The sequence below is a fragment of the Physeter macrocephalus genome, chromosome 4 (genome assembly GCF_002837175.3).
Source record: "Physeter macrocephalus isolate SW-GA chromosome 4, ASM283717v5, whole genome shotgun sequence".
Classification (NCBI taxonomy): Eukaryota; Metazoa; Chordata; class Mammalia; order Artiodactyla; family Physeteridae; genus Physeter; species Physeter macrocephalus.
In genome coordinates this window covers 69,478,072-69,490,539 of record NC_041217.1, presented here as the reverse complement: position 1 = coordinate 69,490,539, position 12,468 = coordinate 69,478,072, and the positions used below count along the sequence as shown (strand labels likewise).

Sequence of the window (12,468 nt, the reverse complement as noted above, 5' to 3'; positions counted from 1 at the left end):
ATTGCTTAGAACTAACTCAACTAAACCAAAATCATCCTCTTCAGTAGATGCCATCTAATATTTAATTGGATTATGTCAAATGACTCTGTATAGTACAACAATACACCAGTTACCTTGAGATTTATTCTCTAACAATATTACAATGAAGTATTTACCAGTAAGCTAAATTTCTTAAACATTCTAGGAATGCTTTATTGAGATATTTTTAATGTTCACCAAATGCAAATACCAGCTTAAAAAAATTTTCTGGCTAAAACTATCAGGGCCGGAAGTTGTCCACTAAACTATGTGTAGTAAGGTACCAGTAATTGAATTCTGAGAAAAATATTAGCTCAGCCCACACCCCTGGGGAGATGGGATGGTCTTCTATAATTAAGACATATCTCCTGACTGGATTCTTTAACTAGAAAAAACGTGTCAACCCTTCCTTCTGCTTAGCTGTATGTCAGGGTGTATGGGTCTGCCCTAATTAGACAACAGAGAACATCTGCACTCACATATTTGCCCAAGAATGTATCCTTAACTTCTATGCTTGCAAATGGTTATAAAAAGTCAATTGGGGAATCAATATTCATAATACAATATTCATAAATTTATCCTCCTAATATTCTGAACTTAATTTTTGGCAAATCAGACTCTTCACTTGCTGTCAACCCAGACCACTTCCACCAAATTGTATTTCAGTGGTATATAATGAACCTATATTTTGGGATATCATACAAAACAGCCTAATAATAATAATAGCAGATAACCGTTTTGAGAGCTTACTATGTGCTGGCACTACCTTAAGTGCTCTATATGCATGATCTTACTTGATCCTTTCAACAACTCTTTAAACTAATTACTATTATTTCTCCCCACTTTATAGATGAGATAACTGAGACATATAGAGGGTTATGTTACCTAAAGTCCCATAGCCAGTAGGTTGTAAAGCCAGAATTTAAACCTAGGCAGGCTGATTCCAGAACCTCTATGCTTAACTAGTCTACTATATGCCTTCCCTAAAGTAACTGCTTGATATATAATCACAGGGAGCCCCATTCTTCATAGTTGGATATAACCTCTGTGGAATAACTTCAACAGCTCACTTAGTACTGAAAGGCCAAGATGAAGGACACCTCTGGAAGGAACCAGCAGCCATCATCCTTGAGGGGTCCTTTTCTACCAGGGACCCAAGCAGCCAGGAAAAGTGCATTCCAGACATTGAACCTAAAAGCAGATTCTTGGATCTCAATGATCTTTAGTTTCTGTTCTTCAAATTGGAGTAATGATAGAGTGAGAATTTTTTTTAACTGAAGTATAGTTGCAGTACAATATTATATGTTACAGGTGTATGATATAGTGACTCACAATGTTTAAAGGTTATACTCCATTTATAGTTATTATAAAATATTGGCTATATTCCCCGTGTTGTACAGTATATCTTTGTAGCTTATTTTGTATATAATAGTTTGTATCTCTTACTCTATTGAGTGAGAGTTTTAAACCCCCATAACTGACCTCACATGAATTACCAGCTATCGCAAAAGAGGGGCTGTGCTCATCAGAGAGAATCTCTATAGGAGGTTAGAGGGCCATAGGTATGTTATTGCAGAAGAGGTAATGGTCATTCTGAACTCACAGGAACTTGGTTTCAGAGGATCTTTAGAAAAGTTAGTCTCCACTTCAAATGCAAGCATCAGACAACAGCTCAGACTCGCTAATAAATAGAGACTTTATTGGTTCGTGAACTTGGGAAGTCCAGGTATAGATCTGGTTCCAGTCAAAGCTGATTCAGAAATTCAAACAGTGCAGTCAAGGGTCCATTGCTCTGCCAATCCCTCGGCTCTGCTGGTCCCAGTTTGGCTTCTTTCCTCATAGTATTTCTCCATGCGGTAAAAAAGATGGCTGCTGGCAGTCTCAGGTTAATATACTCTCAGCTTGGAATTCCAGCAGAAAGAAGATGTCTCACTCCCAAAGTTCATAAATCGGTCTTTGGGAAGATTATAATTGGTCCTGCTAGGAACATGTAACCATCCCCCCCAATCTCAAACAGGGTTGAGCTACTCTGATAGGATAGCCTTGGTCACACCCACTCTGTGGCCTGGGTATGTTGTGGAAACAGGTGGGGATTCACAGTCCCATGTGGTTCATGTGGAGTTTGATATTTTCCCAAAAGAACTACAAAATTAAGAAATCACTGTGAGCAAAAAAAACATGGTTATGAAAGCCCTTGGCAATAATAATTAAAGTAACTCTATCTAGATGCCCCACTTTGTCTATGAAAAAAGATAGGTCTTCTCTACTAGGGCCATTCTGATTTTCCTTCCAGGGTACTTTGAGAAAGTGGAGGAACTGCACCACTAGGTTTCCCATTTCAGAAAACCTGGGCCAGTGTCATAACTCTGAGACTGAAGAGCCCTGTGATTACGGGCAAGTCCTTCCTACTTTCTGGGGGGTCCTGAGTAGGAAATTAGATAGGAGACCAGACTCCTTTCTCAGCTCAGAGAAAGACTCACCTTGTGACTTTTAAAAAAAAATCACTTCTCCTTTCTGGGTCCTGATGTTCTCATCTGAGTGAGGGTAAGGGATTATCTCTAAGATCTTTTCAACTTAAAAAAAAATAGCAAAACACAAAGCACCTGCAATCCTGATCCTGCTAGACAAAATTTCCCAATGTAACTCACAATCTGCCTAGCCAGACACTTAAATTCCATCTCTGGTGTTGAGGAAGGTAGAGCAGGGAAGCAGAAGCCTGTGTTCACAGGGCAAGCCTGCAGTATGTGTATAGGGGGTGGGGAAGGTCCAGAACCACAAGGTGTAATTGCCAGGAAGCACCTCCAGGACCACGGCATGGCCTCAGGGCCACAGCTGAGGCTTGACGAACACCTCACCATGTGCTTCATACTTCAGCGGCTGCCAGTCCAGGACGTTAGGACTGAAGGTCTCACCAACATAAACACTGCTAATCTCATCTGGAGACAGCACAAAGTCTCACATGTTTACATCTCCAATGTCTCACACTGAACACTGGTTTTTATAATAGTCCCCAGCAATGCTTCCTGCTCCTGACCCAGGATGATGCTTGCCTCTGTCCCCAGAGAGGCTCCCTTCTCCAGACTCTTCCTCACCATCGGCTTCCCATCCACCCAGAACTCTGCAATCCCAGAGACAGACTCCCAGCTGGCACAGATGTGTGTTGGAGCTTGGGTGTTTTCAGGACTCTTGAATAATACTGAAGTATTATAGTACTGAAGTCTCATGCACTGCAAGAGATCCTCATATTTTGCTCTACACTTAGAGCAAAATATGAGGATCTCGTTAGGTTTTTCCTTGGTGGCATAAGAGAAAACACTATAACCACGGGACACGGCCAGCTCTGAGTAGATATAGAGACACACGGTGAAGGCTTTGAGTGGTTCCTTTAACTGTGCTTTCAGGGATACGTAGGAATTATCTGACTCTTTGGGAAACACAAAGGCCTTCTTATAGAGATGAGAAGTTTCTCAGATCACAAAGATCTATTCCCTCACATATAGAGTTTGGGATGAAGAAACTGATTGTTCCTCAGTTACACACACTCACATACACACGCACACTCATCCATGCTGGATGTTCCTCTGACTTCAGTTTGTATAATCTTAGGCCCCACCTGCATTGTTCAGATCAAATCCCTGGCATAGCCTGGAGTACCCCCTACTTCATCAAGATCAGGAAACACCACAACAGTTTCTCCATGGTCATTCTCTGCTGTCAGTGTTACTAGAATCTGGATTCACCCTCTTGGAGAAAATGTCTTTGGTTGAAAGCTCAGGGACAAGAAGTCCTAGATTCTTTGCTCAAGACCTGCCCCATTCTGCCTGGATTTATATCCAAGGCAGTGGGGGAGTCTGTGCCACTCTGAATGATTTTCTAACACTGCCTCTTGCAGCAAATGCCAGGGTTCTGGGAAGAAGAGAAGCAAATAAGAACCGAGAAATTAATGTGGGTTATTTACCAATATTACAAGCTCCTGTGACTACTGAATCACCAACTCTTTGTGACAGGAAAAATGAATAAGCTCCCCAAGAGTTCCACTTTGGCTATCTATCTTGAGAAAAGAATGGGAAAACCTTAACTTAACAGAGGAGTAGCCATCTGAGTATACATGATAGCTGCATCTCCAGCACCTACTTCAGCCCAAGTCATGGGGTTTCATGCAGGAAAGCTGATAGCTTCTAGAGATGAACACCATTGCCAACCCTTGTCAGATGCCTCTAGTTTACAAATTGGGAAATGAGGAAAACAAACATGCCATTCACTGAGCCAAAGACAAATATTTCTTAGCCAATTGAGTTTAATTATGAAGAAATCTCTGGCCCAGTGAAACATGTGCCTGATCACAAACATACCGTATGCCAGAGTTTCTTCATATTTTCTGAAAATGTCAAGGTTTAAGGAAGAGTCAGGATGATCTGACCCTACTATTTCCTTTATTCCCCAAATTCAGGTAGTCTCTCCATGATGCCTGGCAATCTTACTATAGTTCTCCACTTAGCTCACTCTTCAAGATGGCTCCTCCTCTCTCCTCAAATCTACAAAATCCTATCCATTCTAATACTCAGCATTCACAGCTCTTTATTGAGGAAGCAGAAGCAAGCATATAAAACTACCATATCTCTCTTTTTTTTTTTTGGCTGCATTTGGTCTTAGTTGTGGTACACGGGATCTTCATTGTGGCATGCGGGATCCTCTGCCGCGGTGTGCGGGCTCCTCGTTGCGGCACACAGGCTTCTCTCTGTGGCATGTGGGCTTCTCTCTAGTTGTGGCCTGCAGGCTCCAGAGCACATGAGATCTGTAGTTGCAGCACACGGGCTTAGTTGCCCCGTGGCATGTGGGATCTTAGTTCCCCAACGAGGGATCAAACCCGCGTACCCTGCATTGGAAGGTGGATTCTTAACCACTGGACTGCCAGGGAAGTCCCTAAAAAAAACTACCATATCTCTTGTAGCAGGGGCTTTTGGCAGCTCCACAATGTTCATTCTCAACTTCTCATACAGTAAGAATAGCATTGTTGGTTGGGCACATGTTCACCCAGCCAAATACTAAACTTCCCAGCCTCCGCTGCAATTAGGGGTGAGAATGTGATTACATTCTGGCCAATGAGATATGAACAGAAGTAATAGGGACAATTTCCATGTTTCCCCCTTTAAAGAGAAGACATGCACTCTCCCCTTCCACTTCCCCCCTTCCCTTTGCCTAGTATTCAGATGTGATAGCAGGAACTAGAGTATCACTTTTAGACCACCATGGGTAAGATGACATTTGAGGTTGGCAGATAGATGGAGCCTGGATAATTGACTATGAAACCACTTTATCAGCTCTGGACCACCTACCCAAACATTTACTTAAAAGAGATATACTATCTTTTGTTAAATCACTATTAATGTAGTCTTCTTGTTATAAAAGCCTAACTGATACCCTTATACATCCTCCCACCACCACAGCTACAGTCTTTCTGCATCTTTACTTACATATTCTGCCTCCCTCCTATGACAAAAGATGAACTGTCCCTGCATATATCCAAGGCCAACTCTTGCACTTCTGCAAAGGATCCCATACCCTCCCAATCACTCAAGGAATTTTGCTTCTATAGATATTCTCTCTATCTGCTACATCATTAATTTCCTCATCTTTACTCAATCATTCTCCAAACCAAACAAACACGTTGTAATATATTTAATCTTTTACAGAAAGAAAAAAGGAAGGAAGGAAGGAAGGAAGAGATTTACACATCCCAAGAATCCCAAGAGTCCACATTCTCTTCAGCTACTGTCCATTTTTTCTGCTCTCACTTACTGCAAAACTCCTGGAAAGGGTTATGTGTACTGACAATCTCTATTTTCCCATCTCCTGTTCTCTCCTCAGTCTGTGCAAACAAGACTTTGGCCTCCACCACTCCAGTGAAACGAGCATAAAAACCTCTCTCTGGTCAAATTTAATAATTGATTTTTGGTTCAACTTCTTGGCAACAGCATTCAATACAGTTTGTAACTTCCTCCTGAATACTTGCACATCATTTTTTAAAAAGTGAAACAGTTTTAAAGCCCTATACCTAAGAGAAGTGGTTCTCCCTTCCACCTCTCTCCATCCTTGATTCCCAAGTGGAGCTGAGAGATGGCAGAGCCTCCAAGGACATTATTTGAGTCATTGAATCAAGTCTCACCTGACACTAGTACCATCTCAGGTTTTCTGAAGTCTATTAGCCAATAAACACTCTTTTTACTTATTTTAGTTTGTTTTATGATACTTACATTTGAATGAATTTTGACAAATAGAAATACCTCCCTGACAATACCCTGAATCCAAGGTATTGTGTGTCCAAACTGGTTGTTACTTGCCCTGAAATGAAACATCCACTGGCATACTTGCCACAGGAATCCCACCACCCCCCCACTCCAGGGAAGCATAAGTTTTGTACAGAAGGGGCAGCATTTAAGCTAAGCCACAAAAAGGGAAGTGAGAGTTTTAGACTAAGAATAATGCAAGCAATGGTCACCACAAACTTCATTTTCTACTGTTTCATTCACAAACTCCAAAAAGCTTGCTTGAACCTCTCTATTCATGATAGTCCATTTTAGTGAGTCAATGTCTTTTCAGCCCCCAAATTTTATTGGTTTGCAAGACAAAATTCTGAGATATCCTTATTCCACAGATTGTACCAATTCACTATTTTGTTTACTCTTTAAAGTGCTTCATAAGTGTAGCTTCTCTACCTGGTGTTTCCTACTTCCTAATCACTATTAGTATTGCTGTTCTGCTTTACCAGCAAAATAATTCCAGTTGTATTTGTAAAGTATTATTGTCCCTCTCTGTTGCCACTATTTATAAAAACTTCTTAATGAAACAATCTATAGAAAATTTGGGCCTAATCTCTATCAAAGTAAGTGAGAGGCTCTCGAGGTTTCTTGAACAAGGAAATAATAGTCAGACCTGTGTTTTGAAATTTTCCTTGGCAGCAAGATGAAGGATGTATTGGAGTTAGAAAGACTATAAATAGGGAGACCACTTAGTGGGTCTTAGTTCTTTAGTTCACCAAGACATGCTAGGAGCGTTTACCAGGGATCAGGCACTAAGCCAGTTAACTAGAAAGTTGTTAAAATGGTTCTGGACCCAATTCCAGTGTGAAAGGGCAGTGTGTGTGTGTGTGTGTGTGTGTGTTCACACCACCAAACAATGCTCCAGCATCAGCTGGGTGTCTTACAATTCAATTCTGACACTATCTCCCTGGAGACAGTGTTAGATTCCACAGGTTAAGGGTTTAATCTTACAAGACTGCCTCCCCAACCTCCCTTTCAGATGCCAATTGCAAGCCCAGGTTCTCACCTGTGCTACTGACCTATTGGCTATAGATTGGAGGTTCCAACGACCTCCTCCTCCTTAGGTTCGATTAATTTGCTAGAGTGGCTCACAGAACTCAGGGAAACATTTTACTTACTAGATTGCCTCTTAGTTATGAAAGGATATAACTCAGGAACAGCCAGATGGAGGAAATGCATAGGCCAACATATGGGAAAAAGGTGCAGAGCTTCTATGCCCTCTCTGAGAACACCACTCTCTCCACATCTCTACATGTTCGCCAACCTGAAAGCTCTGAACACTGTCCTTTGGGGTATTTATGGAGGCTTCATTACATAGATATGATTGATTAAATTATTGGCCATTAGTGATTCAACTCAATCTCCAGTCCCTCTCTCCTTCCTGGAGGTGGAGGGTGGGACTGACATTTCCAACCCTCTAATCATATGGCTGTTTCTCCTGGTAACCAGCCTCCATCCTTAGGTGTAGTCCAAAAGTCACTTCATTCACATAACAAAAGACTTTTCTCACTCTCCAAGGGTTTTAGGAGCTCTATGGCAGAAATAGGGACAAAGACCAAATACATACTTCTTACTACAAATCATAGTATCACAGTTATGCTAAAGATAATAGGGGTCAAAACTAGGGGAGAAGCATTAAGACTGCAGAGAAGGGGAGAGATTTGAGAAGCAGGTCAGCAGGAAAATTGACAGGAATGAAAAATTGATCAAATACGAAGCTATAGAGAGCAGTGTTCAAAGATATTTAGCTAATTCTCTTATGGCAAACACTCTGTGAATGAGGTCAAGGTGGCTTGATTGTTAGTACATGGACCAGTTGGTTTCACTTACTCAGTGGTCAAACACTACAATTTTAACCTTGGTTAGGCATCTAAGAAAGATGGTCCCAAGGTCAAGAAAAATTGTGCACATAGATTGGTACAGCCACAGCATCTCTGTTAGGAAAACGAGAGAAAGTTCATACTCTATTATTTATGGGCAATGGCATCATCTTCTTGAAAGGCAGCCTATTGTAGAGCCTGACACAGAGTTGGAGCTCAGTAGTGTTGTGGTGTAATAGATGAAGAAATAATGAGGGAATGTAGGAAGGAACTGCAGGGAAAAAAGCCTAGATGCTAAATGTAATCAATGGTGGACAGAAATCAAGCACAAATATCTTCTTCCCATCTCAGTTCCTACAAATGATAGAGAACATTTTTAAAAGAATAAAAGAAAGAGTTCCATGGGCAGAAAGAAATGTGGGAGATGTCTGAAAGACAAAAAACAGGTAAATCACATAGATAGAAGAAAAGTATAACCCAAAATATATGTTGGGGAGGGCTGTTCTGAAAATTTGAGGTGTTTCTGAGAGTACTCCAAAGTAAACACAATGGAAGCAAGTGGTGGAACAAAGTAGTGGAGAGATTGATTGAGTCACTGTCACCATCCCTTGCCTTCTTAGTCAAGCATTAAGTATCAGAGGTCATTGACCTCAACCTGGGCAGTGAGAATACTTTTGTCTGGGAAGTAAGGCATCCACGAGGCTGGAGACACCTACAAGGAAACTCTAAACTCCCACATCCAAAAGAGAAATTACTGGTACACCTTGCCAGCACTTCTTGCTCATTCCTCAAAATCCCTGGAGACAAGCTACAGAAAACAGTAACAGCATCTACAGACAAGCTGGAAGAATTAATGCCATGAAAAGGGAGCACCTCATTCCACAAGCATAGGAACACTCACCTTAGGAAACAGAATTTAAGAGCAGTTGAGAAGTTATTTGTTGAGAAATATAATTAAGACACTCAGAGCAGGGCTTCCCTGGTGGTGCAGTGGTTAAGAATCCACCTGCCAATGCAAGGGACACGGATTTGAGTGCTGGTCTGGGAAGATCCCACGTGCTGTGGAGCAACTGAGCCCATGTGCTACAACTACTGAGTCTGCACTCTAGAGCCCGCAAGCCACAACTACTGAAGTCCACACACCTAGAGCCCGTGCCCCACAATGAGAGAAGCCACTGCAATGAGAAGCCTGCACACCGCAACAAAGAGTAGCACCCCCTCGCCACAAGTGGAGAAAGCCCGCACACAGCAACAAAGACCAAACGCAGCCAAAAATAAATAAGTAAGATAAATTTTAAAAAAAAAGTACAATTAAAAAAAAAGATACTCAGAACATATAAAGCATAGATGAAAGAAAGAAAGAAAGAAAGAAAGAAAGAAAGAAAGAAAGAAAGAAAGAAAATGGACAGGAGGGTGGGAGGGAGGAAGGGAGAGAGGGAGGAAGGGAGAAAATTATGAAGAAAAAGATAGAGAATTTTGAAAAAGAGAAAGCTACCTGACTTATTTTAACAAGTTAACATGACAACCCAAATAAAAATAGTTCAAGAAAAGAAAATGCAAAGTTAATCTCATCTATGAACATAGATGCAAAAATCTTACATAAAATTTATGCAAGTCAAATTAAACTACATAAAAAATGTTTTAGGGTTTCCTTGGTGGCACAGTGGTTAAGAATCCACCTGCCAATGCAGAGGACGTGGGTTCAAGCCCTGGTCTGGGAAGATACCACATGCCGCAGAGCAACTAAGACCATGTGCCAGAGCTACTGAGCCTGTGCTCCAGAGCCTGCTAACCACAACTACTGAAACCTGTGTGCCACAACTACTGAAATCTGTGCACCTAGGGCCTGTGCTCTGCAACAAGAGAAGCCACCACAATGAGAAGGCCACACACCACAATGAAAGGTGGACCCACTCGCCACAACTTAAAAAGCCCGCGTAGCAACAAAGACCCAACGCAGCCAAAAATTAATAAATAAATAAATAAATAAGTTTTTAAATTTAAGAGAAAGTTTTAAACATCATGAGTAAGTACAGTTCGTAAGCAAACAAGAGCAAATAGCAAATATTCCCGCCTGCTGAAGCACCATTTACTGGGGACACTCACCGTCACAGCTGTGCGCTCATAAACAATCACACTCTAGAGCAACGCTCAGAGACCTAATAGGGCAAAACATCAGACTCTAAAGAGGGACCCCCTACCCTTGGGTTGTCAGGCTGCATGATTAGAGAAGTATTGGCTTCTCCCCTGTGCGATAAGAGTCAGTGACACAATGGCAATATGGCATGACAACTGAGCATTCGTGGCTGGGTTGGTCCTCGCTTTTCCCCTGGTGTGGTTGGGGGCTGAGGTCCAAGCCTTGTAGTCACAGCTAAACAACTCTAACTCAAGCTTAGAAGGCATGAGCCATATATACATTCACGGTGAGACCATGCTGGTATGACTGAAAGGTAGGTGTTCAAGCCTTGCAGCTGACCAGGATTGGTGCCTGAGTTGTTTCCATGGGGATTTACATTGGCCAGCACCTTTTCTGGGTAGCCAGCTGCAGAGGGTCATCTTGAACATGGAAAATAATTAACACTTACCTCTTAGAGGTTTTCTTCAGAAATTCAGGGATAGTTTGAAATTAGGACAACCAATCAATATAATTTATACCACCCTGACAGACTTAAATGATGACATCATAAGATTATTTCAATAGATACCAGAAAATTTAGAAAAATTATCATTTATCCATTGTAAGTAAGAGTAAAAAAGTAGATACTAAAAACCTAGAGCAAATATCACTCTTAAAAATGAAATTTTAGAAGTTTGCCTTTAGGGTCAGCAACATGGCAAGTTGCCTACTATCAACTTACTGCACTGTCCAATCCAAAGCAGCAAGCCAAGAAAAAAAAAAGTGATCTGATGATCAGAAAAAAAAGATGTACAGTGATTTATACATGATTGTTTATATTTAAAATCCTGCAAAACCTGCACATAAACTATTAGAATCAATAGTTCAACATTTGTGCTGATATAGGATAACCATTAAACACATTAAAAATGGTTCCCACAGCAGAAATCAATTAGAAAATATGACTTATAAAAGATCCCAGTCACAATAGCAATAAAACCCATGCAATACCTGGAAGTAAGCGCAATGGACACGTGCAACTCTTTTATTTAAAAAATTATGAAATATTATTAAAGGACATAAAAATGAATAAATCGATAGTTAAATTATACCCATCAATTGACCCAATATCATGATGGTGCTAATGCTCCCCAAATTATTGTATATGTTCCATTAAATATGTTCCTGTACTACGACCCAATAATACTTCTAGGAACATAACCTATAAAAACTTTCTCAGAGACATGTGCAAGGAAATTTTTTGCAGCATTGCTTGTAATTGGGGAAAAAAATAGAAGGAATCCAAATGTCCACCAGTTGGGAAATGCATATTCATATGAAGAAGTGGTATACCTCAGTTAAAAAGAATGAAATAGATAAGTATACACTCTGCTCTGCAAAAAATAGAAGTGTCTGGCTGCAAATTAGGACATATATGATTGGTAACTGAAAGAACAGTGTCAGAATAATATAGAAGTTATATCCGTTCGTATGCCATCTTCCTTAACAGGTTAATCTTGTGAAGCAATAAAGACCACACTTTCTCACCATTAAAGAAAATACTTAGTAAGATATGGAGATCTTAATGAAAAGGCTGCAAGTTCTTTCTAAGTGCCATGAGTGCATGCAGTAGATGGTTTAGTGGCTTCAAAAGTTGCTGTGCATTTCATAGCATTAAGCCATATTGTGGTGCTGCTTGTGCTGATGAAGAAGCTGCCAAGATATTTCTCTTCAGCCTTTAAAAAAAACATTTTTTGATGATTAAAGCTACACTAGGGATCAGATTTTAAATTTTGATGAAGCCAACATCTATTGGAGGTGATTGCCCTCAAAAACATGCATCTAAAAGGAGGTCGTGTGAGTACTGGGCTGAAGGCTGCAAAAGTATGAATAATTCTGAGACTGGTGAAAGTGTATGAAAAGCCTTCACCATGCTAATAATTGATTGGGATTGTTACTGTTCATTTTAGTGCTCTGGTGCGTAGTGTATAGGTTTTTCTTTTCTTTTTTTTTAACATCTTTGTTGGAGTATAATTTCTTTACAATGCTGTGTTAGTTGCTGCTGTATAACAAAGTGTACCAGCTATACATGTACATATATACCCATATCTCCTCCCTCTTGTGTCTCCCTCCCACCCTCCATATCCCACCCCTCTATGCGGTCACAAAGCACCGAGCTGATCTCCCTGTGCTA

The 12,468-nt window shown here is 40.7% G+C and overlaps 2 protein-coding genes across 2 annotated transcripts in view; both read right to left on the bottom strand.

Annotated features, from left to right (window-relative positions):
* Positions 1–12,468, bottom strand: part of LOC114486168 (C-reactive protein-like) — a 60,942-nt gene that overhangs the window by 14,840 nt on the left and 33,634 nt on the right.
* On the bottom strand, positions 1,731–6,200 carry LOC102981636 (C-reactive protein). Its single transcript, XM_028488144.1, is given in 3 exon segments — positions 1,731–3,035; positions 3,038–3,484; positions 6,185–6,200. Coding segments are annotated over 3 exon segments (660 nt in total). The 3' UTR covers positions 1,731–2,838.